Raw genomic sequence first — 19311 nt, forward strand, 5'->3', positions numbered from 1 at the left:
GCTGACCGCTCTCTTCTCAGTGGACACTGGGCAAGAATTCTGCAAGGGGAGGCCTGCCCACCCTGTGCCCGTGAGGCTGCTCCCGTTTCTCTCTGTCCTCAGGCCTTTGGACGGGTGATTCAGTAATGTGCGTGGATGTGGTCCACACACAACCATCTTTCTCTTTGCTGACCTTGAATCTAATACACTTTGTTTTATGTATGGCTCAAGGTGGGCTCTCAGCCTCCTAACCCCCATCTCACTTTATGTCTGAGGAAGGCAGAGTTCATTTGGTGATAACTTCTCCTGGCTCTGCAGAGGCACCTTCAGCAAATTCCATCAAGATTCCACCTCAGTCTCAGGGTTTAGCTCCGGACTCTCATTGCCTAGGCCCTGGGGGTGAGACAGATCCTGTGGTCCCCACCGCAGCCTCATCCTGCCACCCACTTCGTTCAGGAGGAGCCCCCAGCAGAGCTGCTGAGGCCATCACCAGAACAACTGACAGTTGTTAGGAGTGTGGTTTTTCAGTTTCGGTTCGGGAGAGAACATTGATTTTCGAACACTTAGCTTCATTGTGTTGTTGCAACCTGGAGCTGAATAACCACATTCAGTGCCGAGGCTGCCGTCCTCAGATTCCCACTGGGAGGCACGCTGCTCCGATGCCCACTGAGCCCCGGGTTTGCACGTCCTCTGAATGCTTCCAGATCTGACTCTGGTGCTGAGGGAGAAAGGAAGGTGCAGCACACGGCGAGTGATTCTGTCCTCCTGCTGCTGTGAAAGCCTCAGAGACTAACCAGAGAGATTTCCCAGACCTCCAAGTTGGTTCACAAAATTTATTTTCTTATCATTTGCAGAGTGCTGTATTGGGTGTTAATGGGGAAATACAAAACGTTACCAAGAGACTGGCCTCTGTCTAAGGATGTAATAATCACATTGGAGATGAGACACATAACAGGCTGGAGACCACCCATTGTAACATACTGACCAATGGTGATTAATAGTGTATACATTGAATGTATCTAGAGAGAAAGAAAGAAAAGGCTGGGTTTTTTGTTTTGTTTTTTGGTGTTTGTTTTTGCGGTACGCGGGCCTGTCACTGTTGTGGCCTCTCCCGTTGCAGAGCCCAGGCTCCGGACGCGCAGGCTCAGCGGCCATGGCTCACGGGCCCAGCCGCTCCGCAGCACGTGGGATCTTCCCGGACCGGGAAACGAACCCGCGTTCCCTGCATCGCCAGGCAGACTCTCAACCACTGCGCCACCAGGGAAGCCCAAAAGTCTGGTTTTGAAAAGAGAAGGATGTAGATGGAGAAAGAGGAGAGAGTTATCAGGAAGACAAAGCAGACGTGCATCACAAACCTCCTGCTTAGATTAGAACTATAATGTATCCCAAGGTCACTTTCCTGAAATGACACATCACCCTTTACCCTCTAACAAGCCTAGCCATTTCATAAGCTCTGAGTGTGTGTGTGTGGTGGTTGTGGAGGTGTGTGTGTGTAAAGGAAGGATCTAGTTAGCAGAGCGTGAATGGAATATTTAAATACTTGCCCGGGGAGGAGGCCAGAATGGCGTGAGGTCCATGAAAGCACTCTGCGTTCCCGTTCCAGCCTGTTTGTGCCTGGCCTGCAGAGACAGCAGCTGAAATGTACCACAAATTAGCAGAAGGGTGGTTTGCTTTTAATGTGTGTAATGCTCAGGCTTGCGAGTGAGTGGGAAGTACGAAGGGATCTGCGCACCTCCAGAACTGCGTTAGAGCGGACCCATCTGGAAATGCCATGGCTCTGGGACCCTGAGTCCCAGGAGAGCAGGTGCAAGTTTCCATTGTTAATGGTCGACTCACAGTTTGTGTCTCCTCTTGTGTCTGCCAGGCGGAAGTGTGTGCTGGAACCGTGGCAGAGGTGATCCAGTCTGTGGTCAACGGGGCAGATGGCTGTGTGTTCTGTTTCGGCCACGCCAAGCTGGGTCAGTGAGAGCTTTACTTTTTCATGCTGCTTGCTAGATTTCCCTATCACTTTATCCATTGTTCTGTATTGTACCCGGAGTCCTCGGATGAAGGGAAAGGTGGTTTCCCGCAGGTGCTGAATTGAATAATCATGAATAACCATTTCTGCTTCTTAAATATAGATGCTCATCCTAAGTGGATTCCCAGTCATCTAGGAAAGCCTTAGAGTCCAAGAAATGCACAAAAGGAGGAGTGGGGCTGTTCCCAGTCGGTCCAGGTCAGGGTCACGCCCAGAAAGCCAGCGGGAAAATTACATTTCCTGAGCAGGGGTTGCTGGGGAGCAGAGATGACTCCCCTTCCCCAGAGTACTTGGGTTCAACATAATGCCAGAGGGGCAGCCACCAAGCAAAGGCCAGACCACATTAGCACCGGTCTGGGGAGATCAGTCTGCCAGCATCCTTGCTTCCCACCACCCAGCTGTCGGGAATCCACCTGTGCTGAAGCACCTGGGAAAGGCGGCCGCCACACACCTCTGTGAGGGTTTGATGACTGAATCCCCTTGAAGTGCCTTCTTAATCCTGACCTGTGGCCATCTGCTCACCAGGTCTCCCTTTACATGCTTGATAAGTTAGTAATATGGCGAGTTCCAAAAAGTGTCCCTGGGCAGGGCTTCCAACAGCAGCTTTGCAATGATGGAGCCGGTTCTAGGCCAGGTCGGAAAGCCCATTTCATCTCACTGCCGCTTTGGTCTTCCTGATCTCTGATCAAAGCAGTGGTCCAGATTTGAATGGAATTTGCCCATGCAAAATATACGCAGCATTTAACTTGCAAAAGGATATAAAGTGTAAGTATGTGGAGTGAATCTGTGGGGTGGTGATAAAAAGAACCATATCAGGGATGAAAGACTTCTGCCTTCCCACCATGAGAAAAACAGTATGGAAACTGGATAGCTTGTAATGTTTGAGATCCTCTCCTCAAGGTCAACTGTGGTTTAATCTTGTCATTAGTCGGGGTTCTCACATTCTTTATTATAGCTATTCCATCAGTAGTACTTGGAAATGTCAAATGTTTAATATTTCTCTCACCTTTTCCTTTCCTCTCTTCCCATTCCCCACTCCCCATGCCTTTCTTCTGCATCCTTGGCATCTATCTTGAGACTATAGAATGATGCCTGGACACTCAAGCTGCTTTTCTTTCCTTCCTCGCTCTCCCAGGAAAATCCTACACCATGATTGGAAAAGACGATTCCATGCAGAACCTTGGCATCATCCCCTGTGCCATCTCTTGGCTCTTCAAGCTGATAAATGAACGGAAAGAAAAGACCGGAGCCCGTTTCTCAGTGCGGATCTCAGCCGTGGAGGTGTGGGGCAAAGAAGAGAACCTTCGGGACCTGCTGTCGGAGGTGGCCACAGGCAGCCTGCAGGATGGCCAGTCTCCGGGCGTGTACCTGTGCGAGGACCCCATCTGTGGCACGCAGGTGATTGCCTCTGGGGCTTGGCTGGCTCCAGGGTGGCTCATCCCTACCTTGGCGGCTGGGGCAGTTCACCTCGTGACTCACTCAACATGCAACCGGGGGAGGCTTGCAAGTGTTTACTTTAAAGTGGACTGGAACTTTATGGCCTGCAGCTGCAGGGCAGCTGCTCGCCCAACCTAAATATTTGTACCTTGAATCTAATTGACAATGAACAGGAACCACAGTTGTTGTAGCACTGGGGGGAAATTGAATTCACTTTCTTTACGCCCCTTTCAAAACAAAAAAGAAAATACCATCTTTCTTTTGTTTAGCGACAAGCGGAAATGTTTACTGCTTTGCACAAACAGCTCCAGCCATCACTGGGGCTGTTTATGGCTCTATAAACTGTGTTTCTGGCACTGGTTTACAGCTGGACTAGTAGTGCTGTAGGAAAAACTAATAACCACTTTCTAATTGGAACCATGATATAATTGCTGGAACCATGGAAGCCAAGAGAAGTTCCAGTTCGCCTTTTCAGGATGTCATGCCTGTTGGGAGTGTTTCTCCCTCGCTGTTTGACAGTAGAGGTGGGAATGACTTGGGAGGACCCTGGTTCATATCCAGAATAATCAGGTTTTCCAGTCATTAGCTACAGGCTCTATTTTCTAGTTTTATCAGATGCCACCTTTTTAAATAGGTGTTCATTTTGATAAGTACCTGCCTCACCCCAGATGCGACTGTTTTCTCGGGTGAGGATACCCACTCTGTTACACCCATCTACTCATACCTGGCCATGTTCCTCCCCTGCTTAGAGCACCTCAGATCCTTCCACTTCCATTATGAATCCTCGTGGTTCGCAAGAGGCCCTACACAACCTTCCAGCATCACCTGCTACCACTCCCCTCCCTCCTGCCACTCCTCTTAAATTACATTTAGGTCCCCTAAGGAAGCAGTGCCCCTCAAACTTCAGTGTGCATAAGAAGCACTGGTGATCTTGTTAAAATGCAGATTCTGCTTCCGTAGGTCTGGGATTGGGCCTCTGATGACGCATTTCTGACGAGCTTCCCAATGACCGACCACACTTTCAGTAGCAAGGCTCGAAGGCACCAACCATCCTCCCTCTTTTCACTCTGGGCCTTTGAACATCCTGTTCCCTGTGCACAGAAGGCTGCTGACTCCTCTCCTCTCGCTCTTCATCTGGCTAACTCCTTATTTGTTGGGTATCAGCTAGTTGGCTCTTCTTCCAGGAAGCCCTCTTAGATGTTTCTCCTGACTGTCGATTGTGATTGCCCGGTTAGTTCTCAGCAACTCCCAAAGGTCCTTACCATGTCTGACTAAAATTGGCTCTTCATAGTTTTAACAGATGCATCAGATACCGTTTGGATATGAAACCTAATTAGAATGCAAACTACGTGGTCATACAGACATTCATCCAGTGGCTCTCAAACTTCAGTCTTCATCAGAGTCACCTGGAAGACCTGTTAAAACACAGACTGCTGGGCTCCACCTCTAGAATTTCTGATTCAATAGGCCTGGGATAGAGCCCTCAAATGCGCATTTCTCAGCACCTGTGATGGAATCAGTGTCACCCTACCCACTGCTCCCACTCCAAGCATTACGTAGACATTCAAATATGCTGTAACCGCCATTCACTTTTATAACTCCATTAATGAAGTTCCACAGAGGTGAAAGCTCTGGTTAACTGAAGATTAAGAAAAAGAGGAAGAGACCAACATCCTCTTTACCTTCTTGTTGAAGAAGCTTAAACATTCTTTGGGTTATCTTTTCTGCGATAGTAAGTATAAAATAACGAGCGCCACAGAACCTCTCTGAAGGTTGAGGATTTTGATGGTCTCAGGTTCCAGATATCGACTCTCATGATTCAGAATTATAGATACAGTTAGAGTCAGAATAGAAGACTGGCAACATTTGACCCTAAGGCACATATTGCAAATCATTCCTTTGAATAGATCAGAAATATTAGTTTACTTTTCTTCCCTCCCACCCCCAGTAGAGGAGTGCTGGTCAAATGCTGATAATATGGCCCTGAGTAAGGTTTACTATAATTACCAAGGCATCTCATAGGATTTAGACACGTTGCCCACAGTGCTTCTTTAATGAATTAATGAGTACGCCATGAACATGAATTTAGCAACTAAAGATAAAATAGATAGCCCTTAAATGATATAGATGAGACGTTCAAGTATCTTGGGTGTTTTCATATGTCTTTTACACTTACTTCTTATGTCTTTTACACTTACTTCTTATTTATAACTATGCTAGTAAATGTGGCCTAAAATTGGCTCTAATTAAATAGCTGGGAAAATTGAGAATTGAGTTAAAGCTAATTAAGTTTTTTCAATTCTTTGTGATACCAGTACTATGTGAACTAAAATCACACTTTGCAACCCACCTGCTTCTAAACACTCTAATCTTTGAAATCAAGATGTGGTCACATCCTTCATGTTTTCTTAGGTACATGGATTGCCCAGGATGTTGGTTTGCTGGCCTCTGCAGAGGTCAGGGTGGGACACCTGCCCCCGTGGATCACCCAGATACAACCATTTGCTTTTCACACCTGATACTTACAGATTCTACTTCAGTTGTAAAATGGGTGAAAATATGTTTCATCCAATAAGCCTGCTCAGTGTTACTTTTCAGATATGAATAAATTAAGCTGAGAATTGCACATGGATAGAGGCCCTGGTTCCAGAAGGACGTCCAGCCTTCAAGAATGCGGAACGGACGGCCAGGCCCGAGTGGCAGGCAAACCGCCCGCCTGCAGCTTCAGTCCTTCCCTTGTGTCTTCCAGCTGCAGAACCAGAGTGAGCTGCGGGCGCCCACTGCGGAGAAGGCCGCCTTCTTCCTGGATGCTGCCATAACCTCCCGGCGCGGCAGCCAGCAGGACTGCAACGAGGACGACCTGCGCAACTCCCACATGCTCTTCACGCTGCACATCTACCAGTACCGCATGGAGAAGAGCGGCAAGGGGGGAAGTAAGTCGGCCTCTGCCCTCGAGCCTCCTTGGCCCTCCCTGGAGAGAAGCCTCTCCTTGAGAGCAGCTGTGACCTTTTTCTTGTTTGTTTGTTTGTTGTTTTGGGCTTTTTTTGTTTTGTTTTGTATTTTGCGGTACGCGGGCCTCTCGCTGTTGCGGCCTCTCCCGCTGCAGAGCACAGGCTCCGGACGCGCAGGCTCAGCGGCCACGGCTCACGGGCCCAGCCGCTCCGCGGCATGTGGGATCTTCCCGGATCGGGGCACGAACCCATGTCCCCTGTCTCGGCAGGCGGACTCCCAACCACCGCACCACTAGGGAAGCCCAGCTGTGACCTTTTAAAATGTAGTACGATCTGACCAGTGTGGGGTGCACCGATGTGTCTGTCATTCAAGACCATTGTGTAGTCTGGGCTGATGTTTGCTTTCGAACAACCCAGGGGAAAGGGCTCACTCGGTAAAGATGATCTACAGATGTAATTGCCATGGGAACGTGAGAGAACAAATTTTAAAAAGAAAAATGGCTGCTTCATAGTATGTTTTTGTTCAAAAACCTTAAAGGTGCTCATCATGAAAGACCAACATGTATCTACCAAAGCACCCTGGCAATGTTACTAATCAGTAGCTTGAAGCCACTATATGGACCAGAAAGAAACAAAACCATGTCTTTTAAATAGTCTATAAATCAGACTTCTGAATAGCGAACCAGATTCTGGCTGCCTCCCTGCCTCAGGTAATGCCCAACTGTGACATTTCTCTGTAAACACCTATGCCCAGGGCATGCTCTGTGAGCAGCTGCGCCTCCGGGAACCCAAATCAATGTTTATACGGTCCGCTCTTGGCTGTTTTCAAAGCTGGCACCGACCTCGGTGTAATGCTCCATCCTTTGTCTGCCAAGTAGTATATACTCTATGCTCAGGAGTTGAGTACAGCACTTAGCTGAGTGTCTCAGGTGGGATCCTGGGCAGTGGGCAAAGTAGTCGGTGGACCTCACTGGGCTTTTCTAAAGCAAGTGTGGGCCACAGGGCTGGGCTGGCTGGGCAGCAGCTTCCAGAGTCTCTCTCTGTCCACTTCTACAGGGCTTTCAAAACGTAGGCAACTGGCCCCCAGTGCTCTCCAAATGATTGCCTCAAGGGCGCTGAATGCCCGAAAAACAAACAAAAACCCTGAGTTAGGAGACTAAGCCTGGTGCCTAGAAGTTGTGCAGCTAATTGCCTAATGGGAGGCAATCAACTAACCTAATTCCAGATGGAGCCTGGAATTAAGACATGCGACTGGGACCTTTGGATGGGCTGCCCAGTTTGGGGTCCTTGTTGCCCAAAGACGTGGAAACCGGTTTTCCTGGAGATAGCTCTTGGGGGCTTCTGTTCCCCCTTTCCGCATGGGGGAAGTGGAAGCTCCCTCCTCCCCCCATCTCGATGCCTTTGTTGGCCCAGTCTTCTGTTATTGTTCCTACTCCTTAGTTGTTGTTATTTAGTTCAGGTTTATGAGGTATAATTTAAATTCAGTCAAACTTAACCTTTTTATGTGTTGTTAAATGAATTTTGGCAAATCTGTTCAGTTGTGTACCCACCACCACTATCAAGATATAGAACAAAGCTATGGCTACAGAAAAGTCCTTCTTGCCTTACTAGTCAGTCCCCTTCCTAGCCCCTGGCAACCGCTGATCAGATTTTTGTCCTTATAACCTTGCCTTCGTCCAGAACAACCTGTAAATGGAATCATGTGGTCTATGTGTGGCCCTTCAGTGTCTGGCTTCTTTCATTGAACATAACGCATTTGAGACGCATCCATGTTGCTACATGGACCAGTCATTCACTTACATTGCTTGCCGCCTGCTCCTTTAGTTTTGACTGGGCCCAGAGATGCACCCCTACCCCTACTCCCAGGACTAAAATCTCACCAGATATCCTCGCTGGGGCCAGAGTTCCCCTAATGCAGTCTCAGACCCGCCTCCTTGGCTACCTGCACTGACTGCTGCCCAGGAATCAAGAGGTACTGGCCATCACTTGCACCCAGGGAGATGTACCATCTGCAGATCAGATCGCTCTTGACAACCAGTGATGGTGATCGAGGTCTGACTGGGGATGAGCAAAATATATTGAATGCGAGTCTTTCAGGGGAGGTTGATTCTCAATGAAGGGCTCGTGTCACGTACAGCACTCCCGTTTAGAATAAATTGCTTAAAGAAGGAAGCAAGGGATTAGGATAGGGATGAAATGATCCAGACCTTTAAAATCTGTAACAGAATTTTTTTTTTTTTTTTTTTTTTTGCGGTACGTGGGCCTCTCACTGCTGTAGCCTCTCCCGTTGCGGAGCACGGGCTCCGGTTGCGCAGGCTCAGTGGTCATGGCTCACGGGCCCAGCCGCTCCGTGGCATGTGGGATCTTCCCAGACCGGGGCACGATCCCGTGTCCCCTGCATCGGCAGGCGGACTCTCAACCACTGCGCCACCAGGGAAGCCCCGTACAGAATTTGATCCACAGTTCTCCTAATGATCTGGGAGCTGGCTTTAAATCCTGCCCTCACTGATTTTTCTGAGTTATGTCTTAGCAGCATGAATGTGGGAATCTGAAAAATGTTTATTTTATTCTTTTAAGCTACCAATCATAATCATAATCAAAGCCTGCAGTGAATTCTTGTACTCTCAGCAAAGGGTGACTTGCAAAAGATCTGATCCTGGAGCCAAATGGCTTCCAAATGGCTCTGAGCAGAAAAGCTCAGGAGGGAAGGATAATCCCTCCCTCTAGGTTTCTAACCAAGTTAAAACAACTTGCTTTCAGGTTTTCACTTTCTTTCATGGTTCTGCTTTCAATTTGGAATCTGAAAGTAGAGAGGAATCTTGAAAACAAAGAAACAATTAAATTATTTCAACTATAAGAACTTAACGTATAGCTTCCACAAAAGTGTAGACTGGGACATTCCCTAAACCCAACAATCTACCCAAGTCCTCACCTAACAAATCTTGGGCACTTATTAGATATTTAACATCAAATTCATTTTCTTCCTATTTATAAATTGTGAAAGTGAATGGCTTTTAAATAATAAGTTCAGGTTAAAAGACAAGGCAGATGCTATTAATGGCCTCCAAAACCTAGTGAGGTACTTTCTAACGTATCTGTAGATGAGAACAAAGAAAAGGCAGGCATCCAGGCTGATGTGGGTGTTAGCCCCGAAGGACCTGGGGGCATCACCTGCCTGCTACAGTACCTGGCTTCCAGTGAGGAAGGGAATCCAGGCCAGAATGCACACAGCCTCCTAGCCCACGGCTTGCTTGACTCAGTGCCTTTATATCTGTTTAAAATATAATGAGGAGATCTGGAGTGTTGTTTAAAACGGAAATTTTGTTTACTTATATATAAGCAATAATCCCTGCGGACCTGGCAGCCAGAACTCCATTAAGGAAAAGTTTATTAATTAGTCCCCCTGCAGGGAAACAGAGCATAGCGAGCTGCTGGTAACTGGCCATCAGAGGCCAGTGAAGATGCTGGATTCAGTGATCTCTGCTGCAAGAACTAAACACACCATGTGTATGTGGGCACCTGGAGCTTATACACATATATGCATTTTATAAACACACACGTACATACACATATGCACATATAAGTGGACAGACAAAAATGTTTACAACATGTCCAGGCAAGGTAGAAAAGAAAATTCTGTGTGGACGTATCACTACTTTGCAGATAGCACTGGGTTAAGCTTAAAATATTCCCTGCTTTAAAATCTTTGGAGCGTTAGTGGGGCTGATTCTTCACCTGTCGTGGAGCCTTCCCCTGCTTTGCAAAGCTATGTCTGTAAAGGCTTGAGATTCCCCTTGGGAACTGCAGCAATGGGGAAGGGACCCTAAAACCATGACAGTCAGGAGGTGCTCCTCATAAAGATGAGTGAATTAGGAGTCCAAAGCCAGATGCTACGAGTGATACTTCAGTGGAATACGTTCACAATACAGAATTTTCTAAGTCCTATTGATTAAGATGGTTTTTAAAAGCCTCACTTTGATGAGTCATCTAAGCTTGCAAGCAACTATTGCCCAGGACTGAGAATGACACTAGGTCTCTGATTTGTTCATTCACGTTATTGCCTCCAGGGGAAGTGTAGAGGCCAAGTGCGGACTGGGCTGGCTGTGTGTGCACCTGTGTACCAGCACCCAGGCATCCATCTGTGTGTGTGCACATGAACCACCATGTGAGGACGTGGACATTCATCTCTGCCTGCACTCATCTGTTTACAAGTCTTATCTTGGTTTTCTTTTGACCACCAAACCCCTCTTTCCTATATCTTGGAATGGCTTGAATCAGCTGATGCCCTATCCAGGGCTGTGCTGTCCATAGGACTCTAGAGATCCATTATTTGGGTGGTAGATGTAGGAAAAGGGATCTAGGAAGGAGCATTGCTTCTAAATGATGCAGAACCGGGCCTCTGCTGTCCCGCATTGCAAAGCCCTGTGCAGCGAGGATGGCCACACATGGCGGGGCTACTTCAGGGCTCTCGTGTTCCCCTTGGTCAACAGTGAAATGACAGTTTGATGTTTTTAGATTTTTGTAATACAATTTTTAAAATATTTGGCCAGGAGACAATTTTCCAAACCGTGCAGTGTGGAATTCCCACAGTGGTCACTCATGGCCTTCCCACCACCTGCATCAGAGCAGCAGTTCCCAACCTCCTCTTGAAGCCTGAGACCCCTGCTCTACCTCTTTCAGCAGATAACCAGCTTCCTGTTTAAGGAGAAGAAAGTCAGTCTGGCTATGACCTCAGTTTCTGTCCTCTTAGCATCAAACCTCCTTGTCCCTGTACCTCATTTTCCCCCACTCCTTTCCCATAGGTCTGCTTCCTCCCATCTCCTTGCCTTCCTTATCCTTTCCCCTTCTGCCTTTTCTGGGACCCCACCAATTGGGGCTCCATCAATCGTCTTTTTGTGCTTTTATTTTCAGTCTCTCCTACCACTGAAGTCAGGACTGTCTCATCTTGGAAGGAAGGGAAAGGAAGAAACAATAACGTCAACAATAAAAAACCTTGTCTGTACCTTACTTCCAACTGAGACCCCATCAGTCTTCTTTTTGTGCTTTTATTTTCAGTCTCTCCTACCACTGAAGTCAGGGCTGTCTCATCTTGGAAGGAAGGGAAAGGAAGGCACAATAACATCAACAATAAAAAACCTTGTCTGTACCCTACTACCCCCTTGAGCTGCCTCCCCATAAGTCTTTCAGATTCTCCCCTCTGTGGAATATCTTTCTCCTTTAAGTCCCATAGCAGTTTGGGGGATGTTAAGCCACTGCCTTACTCACCTTATATCTCAGTCATTCTGGGCTTTCTAAGGCTCATCAGACTACAGGCTCCCTGAGGACAGGGTCCCCTGTCATCTGGCCCCCTGTCCTCCACAGCCTAGAGGTGTGTCTGCACATCAGACCTTACATGTCACACCACATGAAATGTGTGCTGTATGTTAAACAGTGAGTGAATCTCTCCATTACGTAGTTGCAGCTGTTTCAGAAAGAGAGCGACCATTCAGTTACTTTTTGGGTAAGCAGGTGGTGTGAGTTCACAGCCCTGTTATACAACAGGGTCAGAAGGAGTTATCAGTTAACGAGAAAGTTAGGTTAAAAAGGGAAATCGTATAAAAGGATACATTCATGTCTTAAAACACTTTCAGCTTAAAACATACAATTGTGTGTTTATTCATCGGTCTTCTGATACAGGGCCATGGCTTTCTCTTTGAGATGAGTTTTCAGCTTTAGATTCTGACTTTTATAAACCACACTCATTAATAATAGTCTGGTTTTTGCTTTCCATTTCTTCTGAGCAGTTGAAGAACTTAAGAGACACTTGTGCAGCTAACTGGGTATAGACTTTCCCTAGATTCTTAAAATTTTTTCTACTCTGTAATTTCTCATTCACACCTGATTCAGCATCTTTTTTCAAAAATTAACTCATTTTAATCACATCTTTCCAAAGCATTGATTTCAGGTTGTTTTTAGAAATATTAGCTCTCTTTACATAATCATATTTTGTTGGTTTACATAATATTTGATTGTATTTTTATTTATAATATCAAGTACAAGTGGCATAATTAGGTTTAGGAGGAAACCCAGCTGACCTGTTGATAAGTGTACAGCTCATGTTTTTGGTGCAAAAGTGCATAGACAAACTGGGAACAGCCAGCACACCTCACAAGCGTACAACGTGCTGTGGGCATCAGGCAGCATGCCTGACACAGCTGACGGAGGGCCTTGGTTAACCTGGCCAAGTGGCAAGACCATGGTTCCCAAACTTTGCTGCACAAGAGAATCACCTGGGGAGATTTTCAGCTAACCCCAGTGCCTGTGTCGTACTCCAGACCAATTACATTAGAAAGCCTGGGAGTGGGAGCCAGGCATCCGTATTTTCTAAAGATTCCACGGTGATTCTGATATGCAGCAAAGTCTGGGAACCACTAAGTTATAGGAAAGTGAGTTAAAAGAGTTTCTACATGCTTTATAGTTAGCTCTGGATTTTTGTCTTAGATTCAGCATCTGTTTTCTATGAGATCTTAAGTGATTTATTTAGCATCTGTGAACCTCAGTTTCCTCATCTGTGTAAAATAGTGCCAATGCTTGCACTACAGGATCGTTGTAGGAATTAAGTGATTTTAGGAGAATTTAGCATTTCCTGGCACCATGAACATGAGCTGGGAGAGTCACTCAGGAGTGAATTAGTATATTGTTTCCTGTGGGAGAGTAAGGCATGTGGGTAATTTCATTTGGTCAAAGTCTAGACTTGAGATATACATATTCAAATAGTCTCAAGGCAGACTGGGTTATGTTCTAAACCTTGAAGCTGTGACCTCAGAAATCTGAAAAGTCCATGAGGAACCTGCTTCTTACCTGCCATTAATTATCACCTATTTTGTTCATTGATTCTAGAACTTCTTTCTCTCCAGCCACCTGCAGTCATGGAAATTCATGGTCACAGCAGGTGGCCTGTGCTCACTCACTTTGTACCATTTCAGATTTAGCACCATGTGTGAAGTTCAGAATTCTGTGACTACTGAAACTCCAGTGGATATAGAGCAAAGTTGATTTTCCATTGTTAAAAATGTGACTCTCATTGTGACTCATGCAGGTATAATTATAGGTATTTTAAAATATTATTCTTCAGCACAGTCTAAACTGTGCCTTTTGTTCTCTGTGTTCTGTTTTACTACATGCACATTATGCATTTTATTCCATTACATCAAATGGACTACTGAAAGTCCAAATTGGTCCCTGTCTTTGCCCTTTAATCTGTGGAGCGAATGAAATATCTGAGCCTCTCCTGTCTATATAATTAGGTTGCAAAACAGATGACATTTTGCTTTAAAAATAACTATTTCCCTTGCACACTGCCGTGGACTGATCTTGCATGATACAAAACGGGATAAAAGAGAAGTAACATATTATGTCTTTCCTTTTAAGGATTTTTAAAAAATTAATTTTACTTATTTATTTTTTTGACATCTTTATTGGAGTATAATGCTTTACAATGGTGTGTTAGTTTCTGCTTTATAACAAAGTGAATCAGCTATACGTATACATATATCCCCATATCTCCTCCCTCTTGCGTCTCCCTCCCACCCTCCCTATACCACCTCTCTAGGTGGTCACAAAGCACCGAGCTGATCTCCCTGTGCTATGCGGCTGCTTCCCACTAGCTATCTATTTTACATTTGGTAGTGTGTATATGTCCATGCCACTCTCTCACTTCGTCCCAGCTTACCCTTCCCCTTCCTCATGTCTTCAAGTCCATTCTTGAGGATTCAGATGTAGATCTGCATCTTTATTCCTGTCCTGCCCCTAGGTTCTTCATAAACCTTTTTTTTTTAGACTCCATATATATGTGTTAGCATATGGTATTTGTTTTTCTCTTTCTGACTTACTTCACTCTGTATGACAGACTCTAGGTCCATCCACCTCACTACAAATAACTCAATTTCGTTTCTTTTATCGCTGAGTAATATTCCATTGTATATATGGGCCACATCTTCTTTATCCGTTCGTCTGTCCATGGACATTTAGGATGGTTCCATGTCCTAGCTATTGTAAATAGTGCTGCAGTGAACATTGTGGTATGTGTCTCTTTTTGAATTATGATTTTCTCTAGGTATATGCCCAGTAGTGGGATTGCTGGGTCGTATGGTAGTTCTATTTTTAGGTTTGTTTTTTTTTTTGCAGTACGCGGGCCTCTCACTGTTGTGGCCTCTCCCATTGCGGAGCACAGGCTCTGGACGCGCAGGCTCAGCGGCCATGGCTCACGGGCCCAGCCACTCCGCGGCATGTGGGATCTTCCCGGACCGGGGCACAAACCCGTGTCCCTGCATCGGCAGGCGGACTCTCAACCACTGCGCCACCAGGGAAACCCTATTTTTAGTTTTTTAAGGAACCTCCATACTGTTCTACATAGTGGCTGTACCAGTTTACATTGCCACCAACAGTGCAAGAGGGTTCCCTTTTCTCCGCACCCTCTCCAGCATTTATTGTTTGTAGATTTTTTGATGATGCCTGTTCTGACTGGTGTGAGGTAATACCTCACTGTAGTTTGGTCTGCATTTCTCTAATGTTTAGTGATGTTGAGCATCCTTTCATGTGTTTGTTGGCAGTCTGTATATCTTCTTTGGAACAATGTCTATTTAGGTCTTCTGCCCATTTTTGGATTGGGTTGTTTGTTTTTTTGATATTGAGCTGCATGAGCTGCTTGTAAAGTTTGGAGATTAATCCTTTCTCAGTTGCTTCATTTGCAAATATTTTCTCCCATTCGGAGGATTGTCTTTTCATCTTGTGTATGTTTTCTTTTCCTTGCTATATTTTCCTTGAATTTTTCTTGCATTTTATTTATTTTTTATAGAGCAGGTTCGTATTAGTTATCTATTTTATACATATTAGTGTATATATGTCAATCCCAATCTCCCAATTCATCCCACCACCATCGCCCTTCCACACCCACTTTCCCCCCTTGGTGTCCATATGTGTGTTCTCTACATCTGTGTCTCTATTTCTGCCTTTCAAACCGGTACCTGTACCATTTTTCTGGATTCGACATATATGCATTAATATACGATATTTGTTTTTCTCTTTCTGCTCTTTATTTATTTTTGTTTTTATTTCCATTTTTCTAGGAGGTGGGTCAAAAAGGATCTTGCTGTGATTTATGTCATAGAGTGTTCTTCCTATGTTTTCCTCTAAGAATTTGATAGTGTCTGGCCTTACATTTAGGTCTTTAATCCATTTTGAGTTTATTTTTGTGTATGGTATTAGGGAGTGTTCTAATTTCATTCTTTTAAATATAGCTGTCCAGTTTTCCCAGCACCACTTATTGAAGAGACTGTCTTTTCTCCACTGTATATTCTTGACACCTTTATCAAAGATAAGGTGACCATATGTGTGTGGATTTATCTCTGGGCTTTCTATCCTGTTCCACTGATCTATATTTCTGTTTTTGTGCCAGTACCATACTATCTTGATTACTATAGCTTTATAGGATAGTCTGAAGCCCAGGAGCCTGATTACTCCAGCTCCGTTTTTCTTTCTCAAGATTGCTTTGGCTATTCAGGTCTTTTGTGTTTCTATACATATTTTGAAATTTTTTGTTCTAGGTCTATGAAAAATGCTGTTGGTAGTTTGAGAGGGATTGCATTGAATCTGTAGATTGCTTTGGGTAGTATAATCATTTTCACAATGTTGATTCCTCCAATCCAAGAACATGGTATATCTCTCCATCTGTTTGTATCATCTTTAATTTCTTTCATCAGTGTCTTATAGCTTTCTGCATACAGGCCTTTCATCTCCTTAGGTAGGTTTATTCCTAGGTATTTTATTCTTTTTGTTGCAATGGTAAATGGGAGTGTTTCCTCAATTTCTCTTTCAAATGTGTTATCATTAGTGTATAGGAATGAAAGAGATTTCTATACATTAATTTTGTATCCTTCTACTTTACCACATTCATTGATTACCTCTAGTAGTTTTCTGGTGGCATCTTTAGGATTCTCTATGTATACTATCATATCGTCTGCAAAGAGTGACAGCTTTACTTCCTCTTTTCCAATTTGGATTCCTTTTATTTCTTTTTCTTCTCTGCTGTGGCTAAATCTTCCAAAGCTCTGTTCAATAATAGTGGTGAGAGTGGACAACCTTGTCTTCTTCCTGATCTTAGAGGAAATGGTTTCAGTTTTTCACCATTGAGAATGAAGTTGGCTGAGCGTTTGTCATATATGGCCTTTATTATGTTGAGATAAGTTCCCTCTGTGCCTACTTTCTGGAAGGTTTTTGTCATAAATGGGTGTTGAAGTTTTTCAAAAGCTTTCTCTTCATCTACTGAGATGATCATATGGTTTTTCTCCTTCAATTTGTCAATATGGTGTATCACATTGATTGATTTGCGTATATTGAAGAATCCTTGCATTCCTGGGATAAACCCCAATTGATCATGGTGTATGATCCTTTTAATATGCTGTTGGATTCTGTTGGCTTGTATTTTGTTGAGGATTTTTGCGTCTTTGTCCATCCGTGATATTGGCCTGTAGTTTTCTTTCTTTGTGACATCCTTGTCTGGTTTTGGTATCAGGGTGATGGTGGCCTCGTAGAATGAGTTTGGGAGTGTTCCTCCCTCTGCTATATTTTGGAAGAGTTTGAGAAGGATAGGTGTTAGCTCTTCTCTATATGTTTGATAGAATTTGCCTGTGAAGCCGTCTGGTCCTGGGCTTTTGTTTGTTGGAAGATTTTTAATCACAGTTTCAATTTCAGTGCTTGTGATTGGTCTGTTTATATTTTCTATTTTTTCCTGGCACAGTCTCGGAAGGTTGTGCTTTTCTAAGAATTTGCATATAGTTGCTTACACTAATCTCTCATGATCCTTTCTATTTCTTCAGTGTCAGTTGTTACTCCTCCTTTTACATTTCTAATTCTATTGATTTGAGTCTTCTCCCTTTTATTCATGATGAGTCTGGGTGACGGTTTATCAATTTTGTTTATCTTCTCAAAGAACCAGCTTTTAGTTTTATTGATCTTTGCTGTCGTTTCCTTCATTTCTTTTTCACTTATTTCTGATCTGATCTTTATGATTTCTTTCCTTCTACTAACTTTGGGGTTTCTTTGTTCTTCTTTCTGTGATTGCTTTAGGTGTAAGGTTAGGTTGTTTATTTGAGATGTTTCTTGTTTCTTGAGGTAGGATTATATTGCTATAAATGTCCCTCTTAGAACTGCTTTTGCTGCATCCCGTAGCTTTTGAGTCGTCGTGTTTTCATTGTCATTTGTTTCTAGGTATTTTTTTTATTTCTTCAGTGATCTTTGGTTATTTAGTAGTGTATTGTTTAGCCTCCATGTGTTTGTACTTTTTACGTATTTTTTTCCTGTAATTGATATCTAATCTCATAGCATTGTGGTCGGATAAGTTACCTGATACGATTTCAATTTTCTTAAATTTACTAAGGCTTGATTTGTGACCCAAGATATGATGTAAGTTGGAGAATGTTCCATGAGCACTTGAGAAGAAAGTGTATTCTGTTGTTTTTGGTTGGAATGTCCTATAAATATCAATTAAGTCCATCTTGTTTAATGTATCATTTAAAGCTTGTGGTTCCTTATTTATTTTCATGTTTGATGATCTGTCCATTGGTGAAAGTGAGGTGTTGAAGTCCTCTACTATTACTGTGTTACTGTCGATTTCCCCTCTTATGGCTGTTAGCATTCGCCTTATGTATTGAGGTGCTCCTATGTTGGGTGCATAAATATTTACAATTGTTTTATCTTCTTCTTGGGTTGATCCCTTGATCATTATGTAGTGTCCTTTTTGTCTCTTGTAAAGGTCTTTATTTTAAAGTCTATTTTGTCTGATATAAGAACTGCTACTCCAGCTTTCTTTTGATTTCCATTTGCATGGAATATCTTTTTCCATACCCTCCGTTTCAGTCTGTATGTGTCCCTAGGTCTGAAGTGTGTCTCTTGTAGACAGCATATATACGGGTCTTGTTTCTGTATCCATTCAGCCAGTCTATGTCTTTTGGTGGGAGCATTTAATCCATTTATATTTAAGGTAGTTATCGATATGTATGTTCCTATTACCATTTTCATAATTGTTTCGGGTTTGTTATTTTAGGTCTTTTCCTTCTTTTGTGTCTCCTGCCTGGAGAGGTTCCTTTAGCATTTGTTGTAAAACTGGTTTTGTGGTGCTAAATTCTGTTAGCTTTTGCTTGTCTGTAAAGCTTTTAATTTCTCTGTCAAATCATAATTAGATCCTTGCTGGGTAGAGTAATCTTGGTTGTAGGCTTTTCCCTTTCATCACTTTAAATATGTCCTGCCACTCCCTTCTGGCTTGCAGAGTTTCTACTGAAAGATCAGCTGTTAACCTTATGGGGATTCCCTTGTATGTTATTTGTTATATTTCCCTTGCTGCTTTTAATATTTTTTCTTTGCGTTTAATTTTTGACAGTTTGATTAATATGTGTCTTGGCGTGTTTCTCGTTGGATTTATCCTGTATGGGACTCGCTGCGCTTTCTGGACTTGATTAACTATTTCCTTTCCCATATTAGGGAAGTTTCCACCATAATCTCTTCAAATACTTTCTCAGTCCCTTTCTTTTTCTCTTCTTCTTCTGGGACCCCTATAATTTGAATGTTGGTCCATTTAATGTTGTCCCAGAGGTCTCTGAGAGTGTCCTCGATTCTTTTCATTCTTTTTTCTTTATTCTGCTCTGCAGTAGTTATTTCCACTATTTTATCGTCCAGGTCACTTATCCATTCTCCTGCCTCAGTTATTCTGCTATTGATTCCTTCTAGAGAATTTTTCATTTCATTTTTTGTGTTGTTCATCATTGTTTGTTTGCTCTTTAGTTCTTCTAGGTCCTTGTTAAACGTTTCTTGTATTTTCTCCATTCTATTTCCAAGATTTTGGATCATCTTTACTATCATTACTCTGAATTCTTTTTCAGGTAGACTGCCTAT

At 43.7% G+C, this 19311-nt stretch overlaps 1 protein-coding gene across 1 annotated transcript in view; it reads left to right on the top strand.

The window, feature by feature from the left end:
• KIF26B (kinesin family member 26B) overlaps window positions 1-19311 on the top strand; it is a 494760-nt gene that overhangs the window by 403113 nt on the left and 72336 nt on the right. The window contains exons 7-9 of the mRNA XM_059997085.1: window positions 1844-1937; window positions 3132-3394; window positions 6183-6366. Of these exons, the coding sequence (XP_059853068.1) occupies window positions 1844-1937; window positions 3132-3394; window positions 6183-6366 (541 nt within the window). The remainder of the gene's footprint in view (window positions 1-1843; window positions 1938-3131; window positions 3395-6182; window positions 6367-19311) is intronic.

This window comes from Delphinus delphis, chromosome 1 (assembly GCF_949987515.2).
Source record: "Delphinus delphis chromosome 1, mDelDel1.2, whole genome shotgun sequence".
Classification (NCBI taxonomy): domain Eukaryota; kingdom Metazoa; phylum Chordata; class Mammalia; order Artiodactyla; family Delphinidae; genus Delphinus; species Delphinus delphis.